This window comes from Callionymus lyra, chromosome 5 (assembly GCF_982586985.1).
Source record: "Callionymus lyra chromosome 5, fCalLyr1.hap1.1, whole genome shotgun sequence".
Taxonomy (NCBI): domain Eukaryota; kingdom Metazoa; phylum Chordata; class Actinopteri; order Syngnathiformes; family Callionymidae; genus Callionymus; species Callionymus lyra.
Genome location: NC_141822.1, coordinates 26,482,626 through 26,507,017, shown reverse-complemented (window position 1 = coordinate 26,507,017; position 24,392 = coordinate 26,482,626). Strand labels below are relative to the sequence as shown.

General features: G+C 36.9%; 1 protein-coding gene across 1 annotated transcript in view; it reads left to right on the top strand.

Annotated features, from left to right (window-relative positions):
- LOC148080111 (gamma-aminobutyric acid receptor subunit gamma-3-like) overlaps positions 1 to 24,392 on the top strand; it is a 91,749-nt gene that overhangs the window by 12,269 nt on the left and 55,088 nt on the right. The window contains exon 3 of the mRNA XM_087791663.1: positions 17,801 to 17,868. Coding sequence (XP_087647789.1) covers positions 17,801 to 17,868 — 68 coding nt within the window. The remainder of the gene's footprint in view (positions 1 to 17,800; positions 17,869 to 24,392) is intronic.

Sequence of the window (24,392 nt, the reverse complement as noted above, 5' to 3'; positions counted from 1 at the left end):
AGAAAAAAGTTTTTTTTTTTTTTTAAATGGAAAGGCTTTTCAAGGAACACAATTATCGACAGGATTAGAGGATGGGTAGAATTATCTGAAAGAGTCTTCATTGAGAATCAATGGCTTTAAGGAAGATTCTAACGGCAATGATTAACATTGCATGGAAGGTGGAATTGGTATGTACAGAAAGTTCACATTAAAAAATAAATGTGTTGCTTTATATCCTCCAATTTTACCTAGAATGCCCACAGACGTAACAAATTGATTAAGAAGCTTAACTTACCCTAAAAACGATCCAATCGGTGTTGACTCAGTTTCAGCCCGTGGCAGCTGCTCAATAACTCCAGGTAGCTAATCTAGTCGCAGATTGTGTGTGATGGCTGCCGTTGAATGTGACTGATGGCAGTAATTGTCCATAGCTAACAAGCTATTGATCAGCACTGGCTGACTAGGTTGGCGCAATCATATCTGCTATCATTGTCTCATGAAATGTGCTGTCGTGCAAAATCATGTGAGAAGAATAGGAAAAAAACAAGTTGCAAGTTATCCATCAATTGCAGGATTTCATAGATGTTCAAAGTAATTGATTATTGAACAATGAGCGCCATCTAGTGGGCTCTAAAAGTAAGGATAATGCCTCTTGAAGCATCATCAACCTATCACTACAAAATAGAAGACCATGATACATGCATACAATATTAATGCTCTGTAATCTATTTATCTTAGTAACTATTTTATTGAAACTCCACATACTTTGTAAATTGAGGGCGCCAACTACTGACCTCTAAAAAATATTAAAAAAGGCTTTCATCAGGCCATCACTACCCCTCTTTTATAATCTCATACAAAATAATTGAGTTTTTATTTTAGATTAAAGGTTCTTTTATCACACACATTAGTAAACTTGAAAACTTTTCAACATGTAGATGTGTATTCAGCTGGTGCATTCTCTAAAAAAACATCAACGTGTCTAATTCAGTATAAAAGGAAAAAACTTTCCCCATCAATCTTTTTTTCTTTTTGAATTATGAGTCTGTGATATGGTGTTGAAATCCCTCTATTGTTGTTTTCCCAGCTTTGTGTCAGTATGACATCCCATTAGTCTTCAGCCAACTAAAAAGAGGTTTTGTTGGTATTTTCAGCAAAACTTTTTACTTTGCCTTCATCTGGTCATGAAACTAATCAATCCATATTGTGTAGACTGGTCTCTTTACTTCTTATGTGATAACTATATGAGCTCCACACTCAAATGTCTTATCAATTTAACAACTCATAGAGCTCTAATAGGTGTTCACAGAGGGAGGCAAGCGTGTCCCTTATAGATCGAGAAGGTGGGTAAGACATTTTGCCAGGGGCTCACTCCATTACAGCTTTTTGAACTTGCAAAACTGTTCGCACCTGATAACCTGGATGTATATTGTGCTGCAGTTACCCAGTTCAACATCTAAATGTGCTAATACACATGGCCTCGCCTTTGCAAAATGCTCTGGACATGTTTTCTCCATTAAAGAAAGGGTAGTGTTCATAAAAAAAACTTTGTTTTATTCCATCCAACATTGAGCCATAACAAAAGTTATCTCAAGCACTTAGACAAGAAATCAGTTTAATAATAACTTTGTGTTAAGATGGATAAAAGTTAAATGATATATATTTATGTATGACATGTGACGTACGTCATAATAAAATCATGTGTTATATTCTTTGTCATTAAAATATTGCCAAACAATTTCAGATATCTGCCCACAATTTTTACCACTGATGATTTGACTTTTACCACATGACGTCAAATTCTGCATTACATGCCAACTTGGCACCCCGAGGAGCACCTGACAGCATGGTGGTTTCCTTCCTGCATTAAGCAGAATTAAATGAACACGGCCTGAAAATATTAACCCTCTTCCCCGCTAGCTTAGTTGCTGAATCCTGGCTGGAATCTGGCAAGCCCTTTCTCCTGATCCTCCGAGAGCTGACATGCCATCATGCCAGCTGAAAGTACATCCTCCCATAAGTCTCCTTGATTTTCTTTCTTGTCTGATTACTTTTTGAAACATGGGAACAGTTAACATAGTTTTGCCTTACATCTTGCTATAACAGAATTGAATGCATTTTGAAAAAGAAAATGGACGACTGAACGTATTTACTCGTTTATAGTTGTTTTTTGCCCCCCACTTGTGCCCCTTTACAACTAACAAATGGAGCTAACACGCTAGTCTTACTGGGTGTGATATGTAATATATATGGCTTGAATTTCAACTTCCTTGTGGTTTATTCCTCAAACTGATCAACCCTCACTGAGGGGTCAGTAGTCTAAAATCTAAATGCTAATCTATAAGCATTTTTTTTTTGCGCAGTTTGGGAGTTTAGAACATTAAGATGAGGCGGGCACACACACACAGAGGTACTAATATAAATATTAAGCTGAAAAGAAAGTGTAAAAATGAATATGTTCCTTTGGTCATTCATGTCTTTTTGTCCAGGCCTGTTGCATGCGTTATTTCCTTTTAGTAACTCTGTTGAAGTGTAGTTGAAAAAAAACAACATATAAAACTCGCCATTTCTGAAATATTATGCTGATCCTCAAAATAGTTTAACACTTTGGTTCCTTTTTTCAAAGTTGATTGTTGATGATTCATCCCTTAGGCAAATCAGAAAATATTCAGATTTTTGTTCTCGAAGACAGAGATTTTTGGAATTCAGATAAATGTCTTTGACAAAATGGAAATGTTTATTTTTAAAATCTGAAAAATGAGCACAATTTTTATTTTTTTTTGGTCTGAAGTTGAACATTTTGAGGCTCAACGGTGTCACCATTATTAGACAGCCTCACCTACGCTTGCAACAAGCTCCCTAAGTTAATTGGAAAGCACAAAGGAATGCCCCGGCCAATCCTGTTCACCTTTAGAAAGCGGGCAGACACCAAAGCAGAGACCATTAGCAGGTAATAAGAACGACCGTGCCTTAGATCATGCCCGACACATCCCCCATACCTGTAAGCTGTAGGCATTGAATAGAAGTCATTGCTTGTTATGTCTGCTCCTGTCTGGGTTAATTATGGGTGTTTAAGGAACCAGAGCCATGTGGTGAGGGTGGGTGGGACTGCTAGGAAATGACATGCATGTGGTTTGTGTTTTGTGAGCTTTTCTGTAACTTGTTGCAACTGTGGAAAAAAGGTGGGAAGGTGTTTACTGATAACTGGCTTAGCATCACACCGATGTTGTGATCTCACTAGAGAGGGAACAAATGCATAATTCATTGTTGACTTGATGGACGCAGCGTCTAATTAGGCTACATCTTTTGGGTATACCACAAATTGACTCTCGGCCCCTCTGTCTGACACTCATCCTCTTGTGAGAAAGATAACTAGAACAGTTTTATTCCGAACCGTTCTGAAAACATTTTGAGCTCTGATTCATTATTCTGGGTATCACTCTTTGGTGATCGATGATGGCTTTGAAAGTAATCAAGCTTTCTAATACCTGATAGAAACTCTTTAACATTTCTGAATATTCTGCTGATGCTCCAAATATTTGAACACATTGGTTCCTATTTTCCAAGTGGATTGTTGATGATTAATGCCTTAGGAATTTTGGCAAATGAGAATATATTCTGATTTCTTTTCTCGCAATTATTCAACGAAGAAAGCAGTTTTTGGAACTCAGATGAATGTCTCGAAAAAACATTTCTGTTTAAATTCTGAAAAAAATGAAAGCCCTTTGTTCTGCATGAATATTTCACATGGGAGCCTTGGGCTGACCACAATAAAAGGTCATTCTAAATTGTTCAGTGTGATGACCAAGCAGAATTTGACAAAACCAGTTTGCATTATAGGGAATAATTGACATATTTTCAGTGCATTTAAAAATGGGGTGCAAAAAACAAAATATTTTGTGCAGTGTAATTTGCATGTTTGTCAGGTTTGTTTCTCGACTTGTTTCGTGTCTCTTTGTGGTTTTAATGACAGTTTGCGGCTAATAACTAAAGAGATGTTGTGTTATTATATTTAGACAAATGTATTTTTGAGAGGACAGGAAGAAGAAGAAATTGCAAGGTATAGATATTTGTTAAAACATTTTATCTATGTGTCTCATGGCAAAAAGCGTTTAAATTAGCCACTAGGTGTCTATCTTCAACTTTTCCTGGTTCTTCTAATGATTTCAAATGCAAAAAAAGGGTGTGGTGATCTCAAGGGTTTTCGTTATCTAACGGATTTCGAGGCAGGCAGTGTACCGAGATCATAAATTCCATCTGCAGGACTGAAGCACAGCTTTAGATTACATGCTTCATTCTTTGTGTGATGTCTTAGAAATGCACCTCTGGAGAGAACGTTCGCGGATCAGAGTGCTCATGTAAAACCCTTCTTAACTAAACCATACGCAACTGTAGCATGACTTCATATCTGACAAATATTCAGTTTAAGAGATCAGTCCAGTAGTTCAAATTATCATGGTAAAGGAGATTTGATATGATTTATGGTATATTACTGGCTGAATACATTATAGAATAAAGGCTAAAACATTCATCCTTTACGTCTTATTACTCAATCTTCTTGGGAGACACGTACAGAAATTATCTTGAAATACATTGACAAAAAAAAAGGAATCGAGAATAGATTTCTTCTTGGGCCAAACATTATTGGACTTCTGTGTTTGGAATATGTTTAACCAGATTACTAGCATATCAAGTTCACATACTGATATCAATAAATGTCTTAATGTTTAAATATTTTAACAAACACGTAAGTATTGCATGCCATCTGCATTTCAGGAATAATTCCACGTGTACATTTATGCAACTATACACTGTTCTGTAATTATCTGCTAAAAAAACTCATCTCAGTGAGATGTCTTGGATGTCTGTCTTTATACCAGAAAATAAGAAATTCCTCTGCGTACTGTGCCTGAAGTAATGATCTGTGCATACTTCCAAACATCCATATCCTTTTCTCTCTCATGCCTCTGACCACCAGCAGTCAATATCTGATGGATGTTGGTGAAATTATTTTTTGTTATAAATATGTTTGTGAAAGCAAGAGACATCTTTTACCTAATTTGCTCGCCTGATTAAATTAACTTCCTGTAATATGACTCTTTTCTGCATCCTGCCACAGAGGGTCACCAGGAGAAGCCACTCGATCAAATGAAATCATATTTGTTTATGAAAGAAAGACTCGGCGAGCAAACGTGTTCAAGCAATAGATACGCTGCTATGAATTACCCCCATCGACGAGCCTGAAACAATAAGTGTGGTCTTCGTGGCGCTCAAACCCAGCAGTCAACCCGAATTAACGTCGGCATTGTTTACTTCCGCCGAGCAGACAATCTGAAAGTTTTCAAATTTAATCTCAACTTTCTAAGATCTCATCTTGGCCTCGGCTGCGGATCCGCTGTCATGTTGCTGAGGCAACAGTTTAGGCTGGGAGACCCAAACTGCCCCCACGAAGGCTGCGCGAGCCAGATGCTGCTGAGGCAGAAATCCCAGGACTAGGAAGCATAATCCCTTCACCTGGTCCAAGGTCATCTGTAGTCCATTACCGCACGAGGAAAATATTGACTTTGGCTTCATCTTATTCATTTGTTTGTTACTCTAAACTATCAAACATTTAAAGATACTGTAAATATATAATGTTACTAAATAAAACTACATAAAGTTATTTGAATGATGATAATAATAATAATAATCACTACCATGATAATAATCATAATACTAAGATTCAATCTAAGACTATGTCCGCAGACGTTAAAGAGAAACGAGTGATGAAGTATATTATGGTCTATAATGAGTGAGAGGAAAAGATAATTAAAGAAACGAAAGATTTGCGTGGCATCCTCAGTATTGTCAGCCATAAACCAAAAGGTTTTTTCGAATTTACCTGCCAATCAAATAAGCAGTGTATAACAGATGGAAAAATGAACACTGCAGATATACATACGGTAACTGGACAATTCCCTGCCGGTAAATTGCTGCGCGCTTTCCCCCGTGACGAAAAAAAACTATGAGAGCTACAAATGAGTCAGATCCCAATTTGATCATTTGGACTTGTATCTACATTTTAAAGCTGGAATAGTGTTTCTACGTGAAAGTATGCCAGAGCAAGATATGTTAAAAAACCTTGCAAATTTGTGACTTTTTCCCATTCCTTATAGGAAATTGATCGCAGTTTTTCTGCTGAGAAGAATAATAGCAGTTTCAGCCTTATCAAGGAGCATGTTTTCATGGATTTTTTGTTTGTATGCGCTCAACGGTGCAGGGCGTGAAAAGTGCCAAAAACAGAAAGAGGATGAATAATAATAATAAGGGGCACAAGCAATAACAATAGTCCTCTATAGGACACCTATAGAGATGTCCATAGTGGGCTGGCGAGCACAGCCCACTAACTTATTTGATTATTTGAAGTGAATATTTGGGAGTTGATGTATTGATGCAAACAAATGCTAAGTTAGCTTCTTAATTATCAAAAAATAACATTACGGCAATAAGAAAATGATAAAAGTTGGTATATCCTGTATTTCTTAGTCCTTGTAAGTTGCATAAGGAAATGTATTATAATGTATTTAATTGATTTCTTTGATCATGTCATACATGTCTTTAGCGTAGTCAATGCTCTCAGTACTTTCTTTCTTGCGAGGCACTAATCGCACATCGCGTGGCAAGAATCTGAGCAAGCTGAGATTCTTGAGCTAATTCAACCAGATGTAAATATTAGTGCTTTTTGGGGCAGTAAATTTCACCTGTGACTAGATAACTTTAGTGTCTCAGCATCTGCCTGATTGCAGCTGATGTCCCTCTCAGCAGTGCACATGGGTCCCCTGCACGTGGCCCTTGCAGCCAGTTACTGCTGCCTAGTAGAGAGAACAGTGTCTTAAAAGTTACAGAAAAGTGAAGAAACACACCTGTTTTCTTAGAAAATACTTCTGTTGTCATGTTGATGTGAAATAATAACAATATCAAGACGATAGAGATATTACTTCAGTAGTGTGACAAAATTGGCAGAGTAAACATTTTGACCCAAAGATAAAGCAAAAGTAAAAAACAAACAAAAAGAACAAATCGTTGAAGACCAAATGTGTATTAAAAGTGCTAACATGTATATTTTAGGTTTTTGTTTGTTTTTTTTGTTTTGTCCTTGAACACACACATTTTAGAAAGCTGTCGAAACCATGTTTTTTATATATTTGTATAAATGGTGGATAATGGAAAACATAAATTATGTTTTGTTCTCTTGGAAAAATAAATAAAAAAATGCTGAATGCTCAATACTCCTGGAAGGATACATTTTCAGATCTGTTTTGTTTGACATTTAGTTCGGAAATGTAATATGTTTTGAGGTGATTTATTTACTTTTTCATTTATTTTGTACACATGGACATCATTTATCAGAATTTCCTTCAATCATTCATGCTTTTCTCATTGCTTCTGTAAAGTTTTGTGTGCGTGTGTGTGTGTGTCTGTGTGTCTGTCTGTGTGTGTGTGGGGGTGGGGGTGTGTGTGTGTGTTTGTGTGTGTGTGTGTGTGTGCGCATGTTTAGGGAGCAGCTGTATAAGAATAGCAGGGGGAGAAAGGATTGTCTCCGGTGGAATGTGCTGCAGTCACATACATAAAGATTAGCTGTCAATGTGCGAGACAATTCATGTACAACCTTGATAGGAATCATACCTCGTTGTTGTGTGTGACAGATTTAATGTCACATTTGTCTCGTGAAATGAGATATTTCTGGGATTGAGCTGCATTCCCAAATTCCACAGCAAATCCTTGACATGTAGGCATATGAGTGAGCTCTTCATCATGCACTGTCGTGATCAATTGTCAAGGTGTCTGTAGATTGATTCTTATCTTCTGACATTTTCTACCATCCTCTTCATTCAATACATGTTCCAAATCACGTGTAATAAGAAATGGAAATACAAAAAGACAGCTAACAAGTTTTTGATTTGTGTGTGATGACTCTAACATTTAATTTTTGTATGTCAGAATACACAACATCCCTTTCGCAAGACAGAATAAAGAAATTTAAACTGTGAAAAATATTGTTTAAAGGAATATACAATGAAACCTAATCCTCATGTTGAATGCTAAAGCCACCTGTGAAGCAGTCAATCTTAAAACTTAAAATGTTGTGCAAATATTTTCTTAACTAGGTCATAATCTAGTGAAATCGATCAATAAAAAAAAGGTTAGGTGGGTTGGTTAAAATAATCATTAACAACATGGAACAGGAAACTATATCACAGCTAAATGACTCATTAAGTTCTCCTTGTGATCTTAAAATGAGGTAAATAAACATATCCCTGGTATATGAAGCCAGATCAGAACTAGATGAAGCCATCTGAGATCACATTTTTCTTTGCTGTATAAAGATATGAAGGTGATAAAGCTATTGGAACATCTGTTTCCTGACCTTCTTTATTTGGAGCAGATGGTCATCTTGTGATTCAAACTCTGGTTCATAAAGGTGCTCAGCTGGCTTTGGTTCAGCACGGTGTCAACAGTTCTCTGATAATTATATATTAATCATTTTTCAAGCAGTGCAAACACAAGACAACATATTATAACACAAGATTTGGTGTGAGTCCAGGTTAAGGGTGATTGGATTTCAATCATCCACACTCCTGGCGCTATTAAGCTGTGGGTAATTCAAGCTTCAAAAAGTTCCAGCAGTCTACCGCTGACCCAAATTCCGACTGGATGGACAAGTGTGCCGCCAACCGAAAACTTAAGAAGCTCGACAGAGTGATGACTAAAGGTGCAGCTTATGGTGAGACAAGTCGAGAGACTAGTGAGGAGAGAACAAAGCTTTGAAGATACATGGCATGTTGTCAAGCTCAGCATGTAGATCTGCATCTTTACCATCTGAGCGCAGGCCTTTTTCTTTGACAGGACTTTTGTAATACATCCACAACTGGTAATCTTACACAAACATGTAGAAATTATTGTAATTCATTTTTTTAATGCAAGATGAATAAAAAAAAAAGTGTTTTTAGTTCAGTAATGCTGACGTTGGAGCACACAACAACCCTATTGGGGATTTCTATAACGCCTTGAGTCAACTTTGTCCTTGCAAACCTTGACTTGCGTTTATCGAGCAAACATTTGAGATGAAATCTGCCGCAGCAAAGTACACGCTATCTGGCAAACAGCACCCTGTGAGCGGGATTTGATTAAAACGTTCATATACTGCATTCATTTTGTGTGAGTCAGAACCTCTGGGTGCTGTGTTACAGCAGAGTGATACCTGCAGCAGTGGCGGTACACAATTTCGGAGTTGAATTCACCTCTGGGATTGGTGCATGTGTTTGTGTTCATCCGAGATGACAATGTGTAACGCATTAGTCATGCTGCCGGGCCACACAGCCATAAAAACCTTTTCTTCTTCACCGAGACCCACAGGGTAATTGGGTAATACAGATGAGGCCTCACTTTCTTTTCTCCGTGAACAACATGAGGAGGAGGAGGAGGATAAGGAACAAGAAGAGAAGAGAAAATTTCATCTGATCTCCGTGGATCTCCATTAGGGTTATTACTATTGAAGTTGATGATGGAACAACATTTCTTTGTCTGTGTAAAACCAAATGATGATAGCTACATAGTAGCACTACACAGTATTTTCGTTGTAAACACAACGAATATAAGACGTATTCTAGACGTCTTATATTTGAGAAGAAAATAAAAAACAGTTTTAAATAATTTAATTATTTTACGTGTGATAATTTAGTTTAACATGAGAAAATTAAATGACCTGGAAATACACGTGTAGTTTGATATACGTAGCTAAATGTTCAACAGCCTTGGTAGAAATAGGGATCGGCTCTGACACTCAGTAGCGTAAAACAAGTTTTGTCTACAATACAAACAATACAAAATGGATAGTCATGACAGCAACATCTAGAATTAAAAAGTTAAGCCAATGAAGCTGCTGTTCATCGAATGTCTGCAGAAAGACCAGAAGTGACAGACACAAAGAGCCAAAAATACAGACTTTTACAGTGTGAAATATATATCTGCAACCTAGTTAAAAAACAGAACAGCCTGAAAAATACATTCATTTTCCAACATTTCTTTTGAGATCATATTCCCATTCATCAACTTCTGTGAATATGTATAAAAATGGATTCCGTTGACTTGACTCACATGTGAGTGCATATGGGTCACTGTTGCCTCAACTATTCAGACTACTGAGACTAACCTCTTGAATGGGGTCTAGCTATTTCGAAGACCATATTTCCAACATGCCTGTGGCCACTAATTGGCTTCAAAACTATGGTTTAGAAACAGAAAGGTCCCATATGCAATGTCCGCATAATGTACAGTCTGTTGTTTTGACAGAATTGAGGAAGCATGCATGTTCATTTTTTTTTAAAATAGATTATGCTTTTATTCTGTTGGCACCATTTGGGCACTTTTAAGCACTGGTGCACTCCAATTTTTTGTTGTTGCAATATCTCTGTTTCATATAGTGATTTTTGTGACTGTTAAACTGAACAATACGATTTCTTTAGCCACTGATCAATAACACAGATAAGTCAGGATCGGTAATTTAAAATCACTGATCAAATATGAAGATACATCAAGACAGTACATTAATCGAAATCAAATGAAAAATGATCACCAACCATTGTCAAAAATATTTTTACAGTGCAAGTAATTTCAACTAATGAAATGATTTTTTTTTAATTGTTATTCACGAATAATGATAACTTCTTTCTATCCATTGTTAGATGTCAAAACCCCCAAAACTCTTTCCCCGCCTTTGCCTTTTTAGGTTTTTCCATATAAATGTTTAATATGAGTAGCTTGACTTTTCTTGTCAGTTTACAACTGTATAACCATGTGAACATCTAAGATAGCAAGCATGCGGTTTCCTGCCCAGTGTTCAATCATTCAGTGTAAAGTGTCCTCTCAGCTGACCCAGTTTGAATCAGTAAAACCCCGCATGGACTCTGAAATAGCTATTTTAACTCAGAAGACAGCGTAATATCTCCATAAAATATGGAGATTTTCAGTCTCATTGTCTCACAGATCCTGTTCTGTGTCAATTAAGGATAATTCCTTTCTGGGTGTCCCAGTTTTCAATTTACAGATTTTACCTTTTTTTTTTTTCTTATTTTTGACTGAAAATGGATCTCATGGGAAGGACAGATGCTCACCAGGTTTTCTCCTGGTGTTTTACCCCATTGTCCAAAAGATATTTCTGCAGCTGCACATTTGAATATTGCGCCTCTGTTTGTATCTTGGGGGTTTCCCAGTAATATCCCAGGCTGCAGTCTCCTTGAATAACAATGAATGTTGTCCTTTTTCTACATTTGTTAGACGACAATGAATTATTGTCCTGGTGTTTTCGGTGCTAGAGATGCTGTAAGAAATTCTGCAGTGTTACCCCAGGAGTATCTATGAAACCACGATGTGGCTTAAAATTGAGCTTGCACTGGGACTTGAACTCTTGGTTTAATTCCATGAACAGTTCTGCTCAGCTCCACGTCCAAATGAATCAATCTCACAGTGTTTGCAGAAGCCAGTTGGGGATCAATCTTGCATTAATCACTCCCACTGATTAGATTTCCTCTCCATAGAAGCTGGCCACGACTTGTCACCTAACATAATTCTATTATTTCCTGTTCTGCTGTACTTCACATTATGTTAAGCATTTTGTTAAACACAGTTTTAGCTGATGTCAGCATTTTTGCTGTAATGTCTAAGGTTTAAAACTTGTCGAATAATGTTTGGGATTTGACTCTTGCCTCCTTAACTTACGATAGTAAATGGTCCACTCTTATTGGAAAAAATGAAATTAACTGAATGAACATAGAATGAAAAACTCATCATTCAAAAGAGGGGGATTATACTGTTATATTATTTAACTGAAGGCACCACCTACTGAATTCTAAAAAATATAAAACCACTTCTGTAGCTTCATCAACCCACCACTCTCTATTGGGGGTATGTATTGGCAAGAATCTGGCGATACGGTCCATATCAAGATACAGGGATACAGTATGATATATTGTGTTGTACTGCGATAATGTAGAAAAAACATATGTTTCATCAGAGTACTTGACTCTGGCTTTTTTAGAATTTACAGATCGCATTGCTCTTGACCAAGTTGTAACTGCTTTGATTTTCTTCGAAACCAAAATATTTCAGCTGTAAAAGCTGCAGGATTCTGAACTGTATCCTCTCGACGTCAGTTGTCGCCAGGATCTCATGGGATACTAAAAAAAATCCAATCTTTATTTAAACCAAACATTTCTTTTATAAATATTAAACAAAAAAGAAACATATATATATATATACTGTATATATATATATAAATAATTTGTTTAATTATATGTTTCTTTGAAACATAAAAGTGTGCATGGCTTTATGATTTATTTTTTTTTCCCTCACACCCCTAACTCTATATACTGTATATCTCCTTGTCCTAACATGTTTCTGGTTGCTTCTGTGCTCACAAATATGGGTGAGATGAAGGTAAAATTACATTTTGATAATGTTCAAGTTATACTCTTTGAGAAGTGTAGCTTTGTTTCTGGTAGATTCCTGTAAAACGGCCAGAGGAAGGTGCATGGAGGAAATCTTGTTGTACGCTTTAGGTTTATCAGAGTAGATCGGATTTGATTGTATTTGATGCATGATCACGCACATTTAAATGGGATAGTATGTTAATAGTGAGGAAACGGGAGTCGTAGGAAAAGGGAACTTTCTACTGAAGCCAAGTTGCATCATACCCCTACTGAACCCTTAGGGAAAACTCAATATCTATTGTGATGCACAAAAACAAAGTGAGTATTTCTGAACTCTACAGGCAAAAACAGTAATGAACAGGTATAGATAGATAGATAGTATCAGAACCCTAATGCCACCCGAGTGGCAGCTTTCAGTCAGAAATAGGCGAGAGTTTTTTTTTATGACTTTACTGCATCAAAAGACTCGGCAACAGTACATGCAGAGTTGCTTTTAGTGACCTGTGGAGCCTTAATCTGTTTGACTGATGGTATTCCGTAGTGCGGTGTATCTGCACCAATAGGGAGCTTGCTAGTACTGAACACATCTCTTAAAAATATCTGCCGAGGTTGTGGAGAACAGAGTGACAACTTCTGGCCACCTAGTGGTCCTATCCACCATTGTGAACAGGTCTGTATGGCAATGGACCTACTAGTTGCACATGCAGATGATCAACCTCTTGGCTGGAATCGGAAATGTCTCAGGTGCTGGCGCTGAAGTGTGCAACAGGTCCATAGCTTACTAACACGCATCACAAGCGGCAAGCCCACTCTTTTCTTCCAGTCTTTTCAGATTGACCATCTTAACTGTGACCTTTACCCCAGGAAATGAGAACATAATTAAAAACATAACAACACCAGGCTAATGAACAAGAGTGACCGGTAGAAACTTCACAGAGAACAGCCGGACCATCTTTCGGAATTGCTGCCTCATCTAGCTTGAGGCCTGTACCCTGGAAGCTAAAGAGAAGCATATCTTCTCAGGCACAGTCAGAATGTCAGTTGTGCACTCAAAGATTGGGGAAAGATGCATGTCGGTTGGCAGACCACGGCTTAGACACCTTAGACATAGAAAATGCCACTTGCTTATAATACACATATGCAGCAAAAGACCAACAATCCAGCAGGAAATTAAATTATGCTTAGCGAGAGCGCTACTAGCTCCCGATCAAAAACAAAATAGCTGCGCTTGTTCGTCTGTATTTTGCCACGAAAAAATACTATAGGTATGACAGACAAACACGAAAGCATTGTTAAAAAAAATCATAAATCTCTGAAATGGAAATAATAAACAACTCTATCGTGGCATACTATTAAGAGTGCAAAAACTGAAGTGGGTGTTGTTAGTGATGGCAAATCACTAAGTTACCGCTGGTAAACATCCCTCGCAATAAAAAATGTACCCTCTGGTACATGCATATTACCCAGGGATGCATAGAACAGATGTAAATGTCACAGCAAGAATCAAACGTCTGTTGGTAATAAGTTAACCATTTGCACACAGGAAATCTGCGCCGATAATTGGAACTGCTAAAAGGAAAGTACAGAATCCCAATCAAAGTTGTGTCATTGAAAGTAAACAGTCACCTTGTTCAAAATGTTGTGATACTTCAACCGTTTGCGGTGCTCAACTGCAGTCCACATCCCTGAGTCTTAAAGTCTTTTAGTAGCAGGGAGCAAACTCTTCTCTGAGCGGGGGTTCACCAGAACGCGTTTAAGAGGCCAAATCCTTGATAAAAAGCATCTCTTCACGTTCCCCAGCGCCCACATTAGCTAGTGAGTGTTGGCCCTGTTGTTTCCCGCATACACAGTGGAACACAAAATCTTGCCTTGTAGTCAAAACAAAGTTAAAAAAAAAACACATGGAACTCTCGTGCCAACTGCTGGATCTCAAACAAGCCAACACCGCTGCATCGCCGTCTTCTGTTGTCTGTTGAATGGAAACAGTGGAGATACTTAGCACCTGAAACTCACAAATCGGACATGGTAAGCTTTCTTAGCCAGACCACCACAGTCTCCCGCAGCCAAACATCTACAAGGAAATGTATAAGGTGGAAGAATTGACCTTTGTCTGATCCCAGCAGTGAAGAATATTGTCAAATCCACATCTGACTCAAACCATACAAGAACAGCAATCTTTCTGCCCTTTCAGTCGCAGAATAGCTCCGGAGCAGAAGGTGCTTCACCCCATACTTGTTGCGCCGAGAAGGTTTGCATAACAGCTGTATGGAGTTTGTTGGTTGAAAGCAGCCACCATCAGGTAGAATCTGGAGTCTTCGCTAACTCTGACATGTCGAACAGGGCTTTGACATCTTGGAACCCAAACCAAAACACAGGATAGCTTTGTCAGAAGTCTGGAATTTAAATCTTCACCAAACATGCTTAGTCGGGGTCACCAATTTGGTATCGGTAAGTAAACAGGAGTTGTAGGGGAACATACCTATTTTTCTCATTTCGCAAAAAAAAACAACTGGAGCAAAGTTGCATCTTGCCCAAAACATGACGGATGAGAGGCCTCATCAGGTCCTGGTGTCCACCACAGAAGTATCCTTTTGGGTCATGTGAAGAGGAAAGATTTGGTCACTTTCAATCAGATATCTTAAAAAATCCTCATGCGATTCCACAAATGGCAGTGTTGATATGCATGTAGACCGATCTGACAGAGCAACATGAGCCCAATAATGTGATTTGAAAGTATCAAGAGTTGGAAGACTACAACGGAGCTGATTATATTAAACTCATTTACAAATAATTGAACACCATCTGTTTTGACTCATTTTATAGCTGACTCTGTTTCAAACAACGTAAACAAACCAGAGGACATCATGCAAGAAGATATGATTACTCCCAACTCACTCCTCTCAAAATTGAAAGTGCCCTCTTGTCCCTAATTGTGCAGTTGGTGGAGCAGAACATGTTGGAATAGAATCAAGGCCTCCCAGCAGACCTTCACCAACCGAAACTGTGTGCAACAGCGGCCCAGCACAGCAGGTCCCCGGGGACATCACACACAGATGTGCACTCAAGTTCCCATATTCATATTTGAGAGCGACACAAATTATGAAGTTGCTGATAATTAAATAGTCTATAAGGCGTTTAATGTCAATGAGCCGTAAAGAACAATTGAAACGGTGAAGATACAGGACATTGAGTAATTATTGGGCGTCTTTATGAGGTGATTTGGTTTATCGGTGCACTTATCTGCCTTTATTTGTTTTCATCCTTTCTCGACATGCTTTCCTTCTGCAAAGCTGAGCCTTTTTATTATCTTGGTCAAAAGACAAGACAAAACTATAAGGGGATTTTGTTGTTTGATTAGATCATGGCTGAATAATGCTTTTGGAAAAATAAATTTGGCATTTGAAGAGTGAATATTGGTGTCATCCTCTTTATGTACATAAAATATTCCCTTAAGTTGGAAAAATATTGCATTTGGAAGCACAGCTCTTAAACTAGACTGTGAAGCACACATGGTGACTTTGGATCATAGAGAATCCATCCAAACAAAGGAACAGATGTCATGTCATGTTTATTGTTGATGGGTTGCAGTTAAAGAAAGTCAAAAATCAAAATAATGAAAGAAATGAAGTGTCAGAATTAGATGATTTGATTGTTATAATAATACGTGCATCTATGTTTTTCTGTTTAAACATTTTATTTTATGCTAGTTCAGGGTATCAAAATTGATACTGCTTGGTAGAGGGGATTGAGAGTATTTCTTTGTAACAAGGCTATGAGCCTATTTGTGCTTAATCTTTTGTTAGGTGTGTGGGAGATATGGAGGTAAATGAGTTGACCTATGCCAGACACATTCTGTCCAATTAAATTATTTTGGGGATGTCTGAATGCATCGGTTACACACAGTGTAACACAAGTGTTTAATTCAGCCAGGCCAGCACACACACACCGGACTCATACACTGTGTGTGCACTGTTCGCAAACATAATTTGACATGGTTTGGTACACTCTACTGTTGCCATTCTCAAGACCAAGATTAGACATAGACCTTGACAGTGAGTGGTCTTGTTTTGATCTCGAGACTATTTGTGGTTGGTTTTCTTTTGTCAATTACACCTTTGTAAACTTTGAAGGCGATAATACCAGTTTCTTAAAAATACTTATTAATTTGTTCAGATATTCAATACGAGTTAAACTGTTTTTAATTTAATGAAGCTTTTTTTTTGAGGGAGATAAGGAAGGTAACAGGTAATAAGTAGGGTCATCATTTATACTTTTTGTTAACCCTTATGTTATCTCAATGTCAAGGTTCCTGGGTTCCATGAATACATATTCCTTTTGTGCAGTTCCTTCTACCAAAATATTTCATCAGCATTACTTGACAATGTTTGAGTGTAGGAATAGATTCACAGATGTAAGGTTCAATACATGATCACAATTCTCTGGAGTGTCCAGGAACTCAACTCAATCCAGTGAATTGTTTTCTGAAAGCTTGAGTGGCTTTACTGCCTTACAACAGCAAGCAGATACTAGAAATGTTGTTTTTATGTCCAACAATTGTGTGCAAAACACAACAGGAAGCTCATGTAAATCATAGATACATTGTTGGAGACAGCAATTATAAAGGGTAGAAAAAAATATATACTGTAACAGACAATAATATATACTGTATACAGTATGTGCATTCAACATCCTGACTCCTTGTTACTTCTGATTACAATTATTCTGGCAGTTTATTTATTGTTGTTCAGCAACAGTCCTAGTTAATGCAACCCTAGTGGTATCGGGTATAAATACTTCACTATAGTGTATATCTAAAGTTTCTGTCCAAAACTGAAAAAATTAATTAGAAAGATAAAACGTTATATTAAATCGATTTTTGAAAAATCTCGAATCATACATTTCTTATGTTACACATTTTTGTCCTTAACATACAAAATGGGAGTTAAAAGGACATATTTGAAACACATTTGAAATGTCCTAATTCTGTAATTCCTCAAACTGAGCCAAATGTCTCTGCCAAGCAAAATTAGCTAACGTCTTTCTTACAGACTGGAGTACTATTAATCACCATGGAAACGCGGCTCCACAAAGCTTTTCTCTTTCTTTAAATCGTTCTTTTCCGGGTGGATGGGTGACTCTCTTTACTGGAAAGTAGAGAGAGTATATTTACGTTTTACCAAAACGATATAAATCATGAAGGCTGTTAAGCTTGGATGTTGATTTGATTTGCCAGGTGGATGGTTCTCTGTGCAGCCACTTGAAGAATAGAAACTCATCCTGTGTCATTTCCATGTCGCAAACCGTTTATCCGTTCCTATATACACTTACGCCTCCATCTTTTGTTTCTGTTGCAGTGAAACCAACAGTTGTTGATGTTGGGATTTATGTCAACAGCATTGGGCCTGTGTCGTCCATCGATATGGTGAGTTGCAGCTTGATTTATATCCATCCTCTTGTTTCCTGCCTCTCTGTACCAGACTGCATTTGTAGACATTTATCCCACATTAGTGTCATCATACATGATCACTCCGGCTCCTCTCGCCTGCCACAGCTGTTCCTCAACTGAAGGATGCACTGATCAGACAGGTGCTGCTACTTTGTTCAGGTCAGATTAGAAAATTAGTAAATGTGCTTCCTTCAGGCAGCTGCACTCCCTCCTTTAAACCTTTTAAAAAATCGTAAATTTTCATTCCTGTCACAGGCCAGAGCTATAAAGGGAGACCCATTATGTTTGTTTTGAAAACAGATGCCTAATTTTAAATAGGTCATTTAGAGTACTATCAATTTTTTCTCACAGTATTATTATCGGTCCAAAGGGTCACAACAACAGAAAACGTTCAATAGCTGAAAATACATGGCTTTTAAATAGAGTTCCTCTTGTGTTTTTAATTTTTGAGTTTTCAATAAGGTCATTTACAATTTAGATGATCAAATGTTTAGTCCAAAATTAACACCATACAAGCTTCTACTTTGCAGATAGGATTTGAACCTTGCTGCTTATTGATGCAGCTAATCTATAGATGATTACTGGTGGACTTTCAGTTTTTAGTTTTTCAGTTGAAAAATCAATTTGTGCATCATCCACATACCCTCATGTAGGGCAAAACATGACAACTTTTAAGTTTAAAATTTGGTTGTTGAAGAAGAAAATAAAGATTCTACACATTAGGTTGGCATTAATTAATCCATGGTGAGGCTTTGGAGACGGCAGTGTAAAGAACTGACTCAAGGTAAAACATGGTATTAGTTTTAAAAGCAGATTTACACTGAATGTACAGGAGGGCTGGTCCATAATTTATTTTTTATTCAGCCTACAGCCACTGTTCCAAAAAGCATTTATTTAATTACACATAAAAAAACTTTTTATATACCATCCTTGCCACAGAACCTGTTACTATAGTCAGGTGCAGATGTACTTTTAAATTTATTTTTAAATTCAGGTGGTGCACCTTGTATTGAGATGTATGGATGATGACAGTCATCCTCTGAACACTGTCATCAGTGAGCAGAGAAGCAGAATGAGTGCATGAATGCTCCTACCCAGGTGCAAAACAAATAGACTCAAGGATTCATGTTCGGGGGCAGGAGTGGAGTGAAAGTATCTGGATGTTCTGTTCTCTATTAGTCTTTGTATCCTTTGTCTTTGTTCTTTTTCTTTGATCTATGATCTTTGTCTTTATCTTTAGACTTAGATTGTGTCATCTTGTTCTTTCTCTTTATGTTCTTGTTCTTATTTTATTTTGATTTATTTTTTATTTTTTATGAAAAATAGCTGTATTTTCTGTGGCTATTGGAAAAAAACAATTTCCCAAAGGAGACCTCCTGAGGGATCAATCAAGTTTTACCTTTTACCTTTTACCTTTTCTATATGTACTATGTTTAACATTAAATACATCACCTAACCACACACTAATGCAACATTATCAACATTTGTCCATTTAATGCCTTAAATGCTAGTTTACTATCTACAAAAAAGACATTGGAATTCTGGCTTATATTTTACAAATTTTAAAATGTTTAGTGATTTCTGAAAAGAGAACATTTATTTGAATCCAGATGTAAAAAATCTTTTAAAAATACAGTTTGTTAAATTATTTTTTCTACACTTGCAAATTCATATCAAAGTAATGGCTAAGGTTCAATTATGGCTATTTGAGAACCCTCATTGTGGCCCGAAATATTTAGAAAAATCTCACTCAATACAGTCAACTACTATAATATAATATACTATAATTATAGTAAGTTAATCCTCATATTGAAATGTAAAACTGAAGTTTCTTAAGTTAAAACGGCTGTCACTGAGATTTAACAAGGTTTGCAATACAAATGTCTGTCTATTTAAATGTATACGTTTAGTCACGTGGTAAACTTCAATTATCCACCTAAAATGCATTTACTAACTGAGTATTACAGTTAAATTTACTTTTCTAACATTCTAACATTAACATTTAATGCTGCCCCATGTTTATAAGCGGGAAATACTGCATTTTACTTTAGCTAGCAGCATAAAACTGGCTCTGTTTGACTTAGTGGTTTTATGGTTTATGTGGTCCAGAAAATTTGAGCGTTGAATAGCTTTGCCAGTAAACTCGGAAACAACCGCTGCCTACAGGTAGAATTGTAATTTGATTTCCATTGAATTGGAACTGACCTCAGCATCAGGCTGGTCACAATTCTGCCTCAATGTACATTTGCTGCATGTTCTTTGTGTAAAACTGCTTTCAATGAATTCCAATTTTTTTTTTCTGTCGATTTTATTTCCTATCATTAGCTTGTGTGAGAGGGCTACAATTAATGGTTCATTGGAGTTTTTATTGTATCTATTTGTTTTAATCTCGCATTGTTGTCGACATCAGTTTCAGTAAATTGGATACAGAAACTAAATGCTGATGAGTACAATAGAGGTCCAAGATCAATTTAAAAAACACTTAAATCAACACATTAGTTGCCCTTAATGCTAAAATCCAACATTTCCAGATATTTCCAGTAAGTTTTCACTGTGATAAAACAATTTACATCTGTAATCATAGTTTCAACTGATCAGACAAGATAATAACTGAGATCGAAAAGGAACAGAGAGAAGAAGTTCCTGATATTTATTGCCTCTGTCTCTGTGTGCATATTCTGTGGGTTATGTAATAATATATGGGTGTCATGTGAGTATAATAACCATAATAAACAGTCTGCTATAATTCTTTCTGCAATTCTGTAAAAATGATTTAAGAGATTGAAGAGGACCAAAGATACCATCAGAAAAAACATTAGAGACACATCACTAATGCAGATTGTTATATATATATATATATATATATATATTTTATGCAGCTTACAAACCACCAGAAACTACTGATGTTGTTCAAGCATGTTTTCTTTCAATTTGGTCCATAGGGGCAACTTTTATGGCCATCTCTTGCAATATTTAACAATGTTAAATAACTAAAGTTAGTAGGAATAACTGTATCTTGTAATAATAAAATCAATAAACTACTACCTCTGTTCTTCTAAATGGTGTACCAATTGCAGCCATGTTACAAAAAGTCAAAAGTTTAATTTCATTATAGTCCTTATCTTACCCAATTAGTCTGAAGCCCCGGGCTGTCATGTTGCAGTGGGCACTCATCCATCCCGAGCACAATTACGTAAATGAGATCCGAAAACAAATCGTGAAGAGGAATCATGGCTCATAAATTCTTGTATACGATTGCACGTCAATCGAGTCGGGAACACACTGTTGAAATACATTGAAAATAGTCGATGATGTTCGGAGCTTATGTTGCTCGATAGTCTCTGAAATCCAATGTGAAACTCCATTGACTGCGATGGCGAGTAAAGTTGCTGTGGATTCAGCAGGATTAGTTCTTGAACAAACTACAGCAGGTGCGGTTTATGTGTGTCCCTGTGTGTGATTCATGCAACAAAAGAATAATGTAAGACAAACTAATCATTATTTCAGCTGCCTGCCCAGCAGCATGATTTTGCAATTAAATAGGAGCCTCTTGATCAAGGGCTTTATTATCCGTTGATGAAACCCTCCACCCCCCTGTTACCGGGTCCAGTTTATTACATGGTTTCCCAACCAAACACCCAGATCCATTTTAAGCAATAATGTAAGCAAACACTTCAATTACCGACTGATGAGAGGCATTAATTAAAAAGAAAAAGAGAAACGATGTCATAGTCATTGAAATAGAAATTGTTGTTTTCTTTCACATACTTTTTTCTCAAAATTTCAATTTTAATTACCCACTTTTTTGTCAGATTGTCCTGTGAAATTGATTATCTAGAGCAGGGGTCTCAAACTTGCGTGCAATTTACAACCAATAAATTATATTCTGGGGCTAAGTTTTGACAAATGTGGGCTCAGCAAGGGACTTTAAATATTGACAGACTTCACGTAAAATGTTCTTCTCTATACGGCTTGGATTACACCGTCAAAATAAAACCGATAAAATTAGACAAAGTGGTGCAACCATATTAAACCACCAAATCTACAATTAAGTAAATAAATAAATATAAAACAAATTTGGATGAAAGACATGCTGAAAGAAACTAATATTAGACCCCTCAGTCTGCGGCCCTGTCAAGAATTTATTTATTTTATTGTTTGAATTATTTTCTAATCCATAATACTGAACTTTGCATATATTCTAATCATTAATAATATACAGTGTAATTGTGACTACATTTATGATATGTCATATAACAAAGAGTAGCAGTTTTTTTTCTCAGATACTGCGTGTTGACAACATTTGAAAAAACATCAATCATATACTTCGGATAATCTCGGATAGAAAAAAAAAAATAGTTGCATTATTGTGGTTGTTGTACTGAAGCCTGAAAATAAAAGACAAACTATACCAATAAACACTACAAATGACAAAACATGGAAGTCAAACTAAAGCATTGCATTTTAAAGAACGTGTAATAGAAAATTAAAAAGCATTTCTTAGGTGGGAAGTTATTATCTCACTGTGAGGTAACTAAAGGATGAACCTCTAGGGTTCTTTGCTTTTTACCACTGACTGAGAGATTCACCTGAGGCAGCAGTGGATTTGTTATCCTTACAAATCCCACACATTCTGCCCAACTCTCATAAACATTCTGCAAGTGAAGGTCACTTTGTAATGTTTTGGAATTTGAGATTTTGGTTTAGTCAACGTTTATCTAGCCTGAATGATGGAGGGTTTCTTGTTGTAGAGAGTTTTATTTATGTTTGTTCATGGCAGTGATGGCTGAGGTGAAGGCTCTGCTGTGGGCCTCACAGTTCACCACGAGGCTGTTCCTTATCTCTCCCCTTTAACTTTAAGGTATCTTGCCTGAAGGAATTGTCTAGTTTGCCAACTTAGGAAAAAAGAACATCTGCTTTTCCTTGGCTGACTTTTTTTCTTCTTATAGTCACAGAGGAAAAAGTCCATCAAAAGAAGCGTTTTCTATCCCATATCTTCCACCTGTCATCTTTTTACATATTAGTATTCAGTGGAAGCTTTGGCAGTCTGTGGAACTAGTGCAGACAACAGATAGTTTTAGAAGTTCATCAACGGAGCACGCAGTAGCAATACTGCTGGGAAACCCACTGATTTAGTCATAAAACGTGTTGGTGTAACGACTTATCGCAGTGGCACAGATGTCCTGGCCACAGTAACAAAATAGCGGTTTATTGGCCTTTATAAGTAAACTGGGCTGATGGTGGTAGACGACGTATGCGTTGACAGCATAATAATAAAAGATTATTAGGTGTTACACACAGTATAGAGTTAAGGAGCTAGATAAACGCTACATTGGGGAATTATTTCACATCCTCTCAGATACTAATTTCTCCAAAGCTTACATATTAAAAGATTTAAAATGAGGACATATCTGAAGTATATTACTATGTTGTGCATCTCCAAAGACAATTTAAAAAAAAAACCTCACAACAGAACTGTAGCTGTGTTGTGTGTGCACCGTTTGCCTCTTTAAATATAGGTCAGGAATATTTACCCTTTAGTTCCAAGTACAAATAGCAATAGTGGGATGTTTCGCTATAAGGCTGATAAAATGTAAGCCATTTCAGGCTAAACATATGCAGATGGGGTTTTAAAAAGTGGCTGTTGAGGGCCAGGTTTTATGATTATTCTGGGGGTTGTCAGTGTAACAACGAACAATAAACCATTAAGTGGCTCAAAGGGGCTACACAATGTTATCTTATTTTGGTTGCTGAATCTGTAGTTTCAGGTAGTAGAAAGTATTGTATGCAAACTTTGCATACTTAAGGATTTATGTGTGGGTTTATTGCCACAACTAAAGGATCATGTTAACTCCAAACTTCTGGTCTGAGTTAAGCATTTGACAAATGACACACACATGGCTGAAAGACTTGTTCCTAGGAATAGGGAATCAATTTAATAACATAATGTCACAATTACATTCTTTACAAATAGAAAAAGAAAAGTTTGATCGTAACTCAAAAATAAAACCCCTTAGTTGAAAGAAACAGTCCTCCAAAGCCTTTGCGTGGTGAAGGTTGTTCTAACTGGATCTGGTGAAGTCTGTCATAGAAAATTCTTTTGTGTAATAAACTACCAATGTTCCTTTCAGATGTTCATCTGAAAAATAAAAAGGATGGTTTTTGTGTTTCCATGTCATACACACACACACACACACAAATGCACACGCACTCACACAGAAACGCACACACTACAGTGCCTGTCAAAGTGGACAACAGCTCCTGTTATCCTCACTGACTGAACATTGCTTTATTTGTCCTCACTTCTAAATCGAAAGCCTTTGAAACTGTTGAAAAGTTGCGTTTTTTTTCCTAGTCGGCCTTATTTTCTATTTATAAACTGCTCCCAGCTATGCAAATTATGTTTATACTCACATCTATTTAGTTTGAAGGGCTCAAAAAGTAATCTTGTCCTACTACTGCATATGTGAGTCTTAACAAAGTGTGCACTTGATATCAAC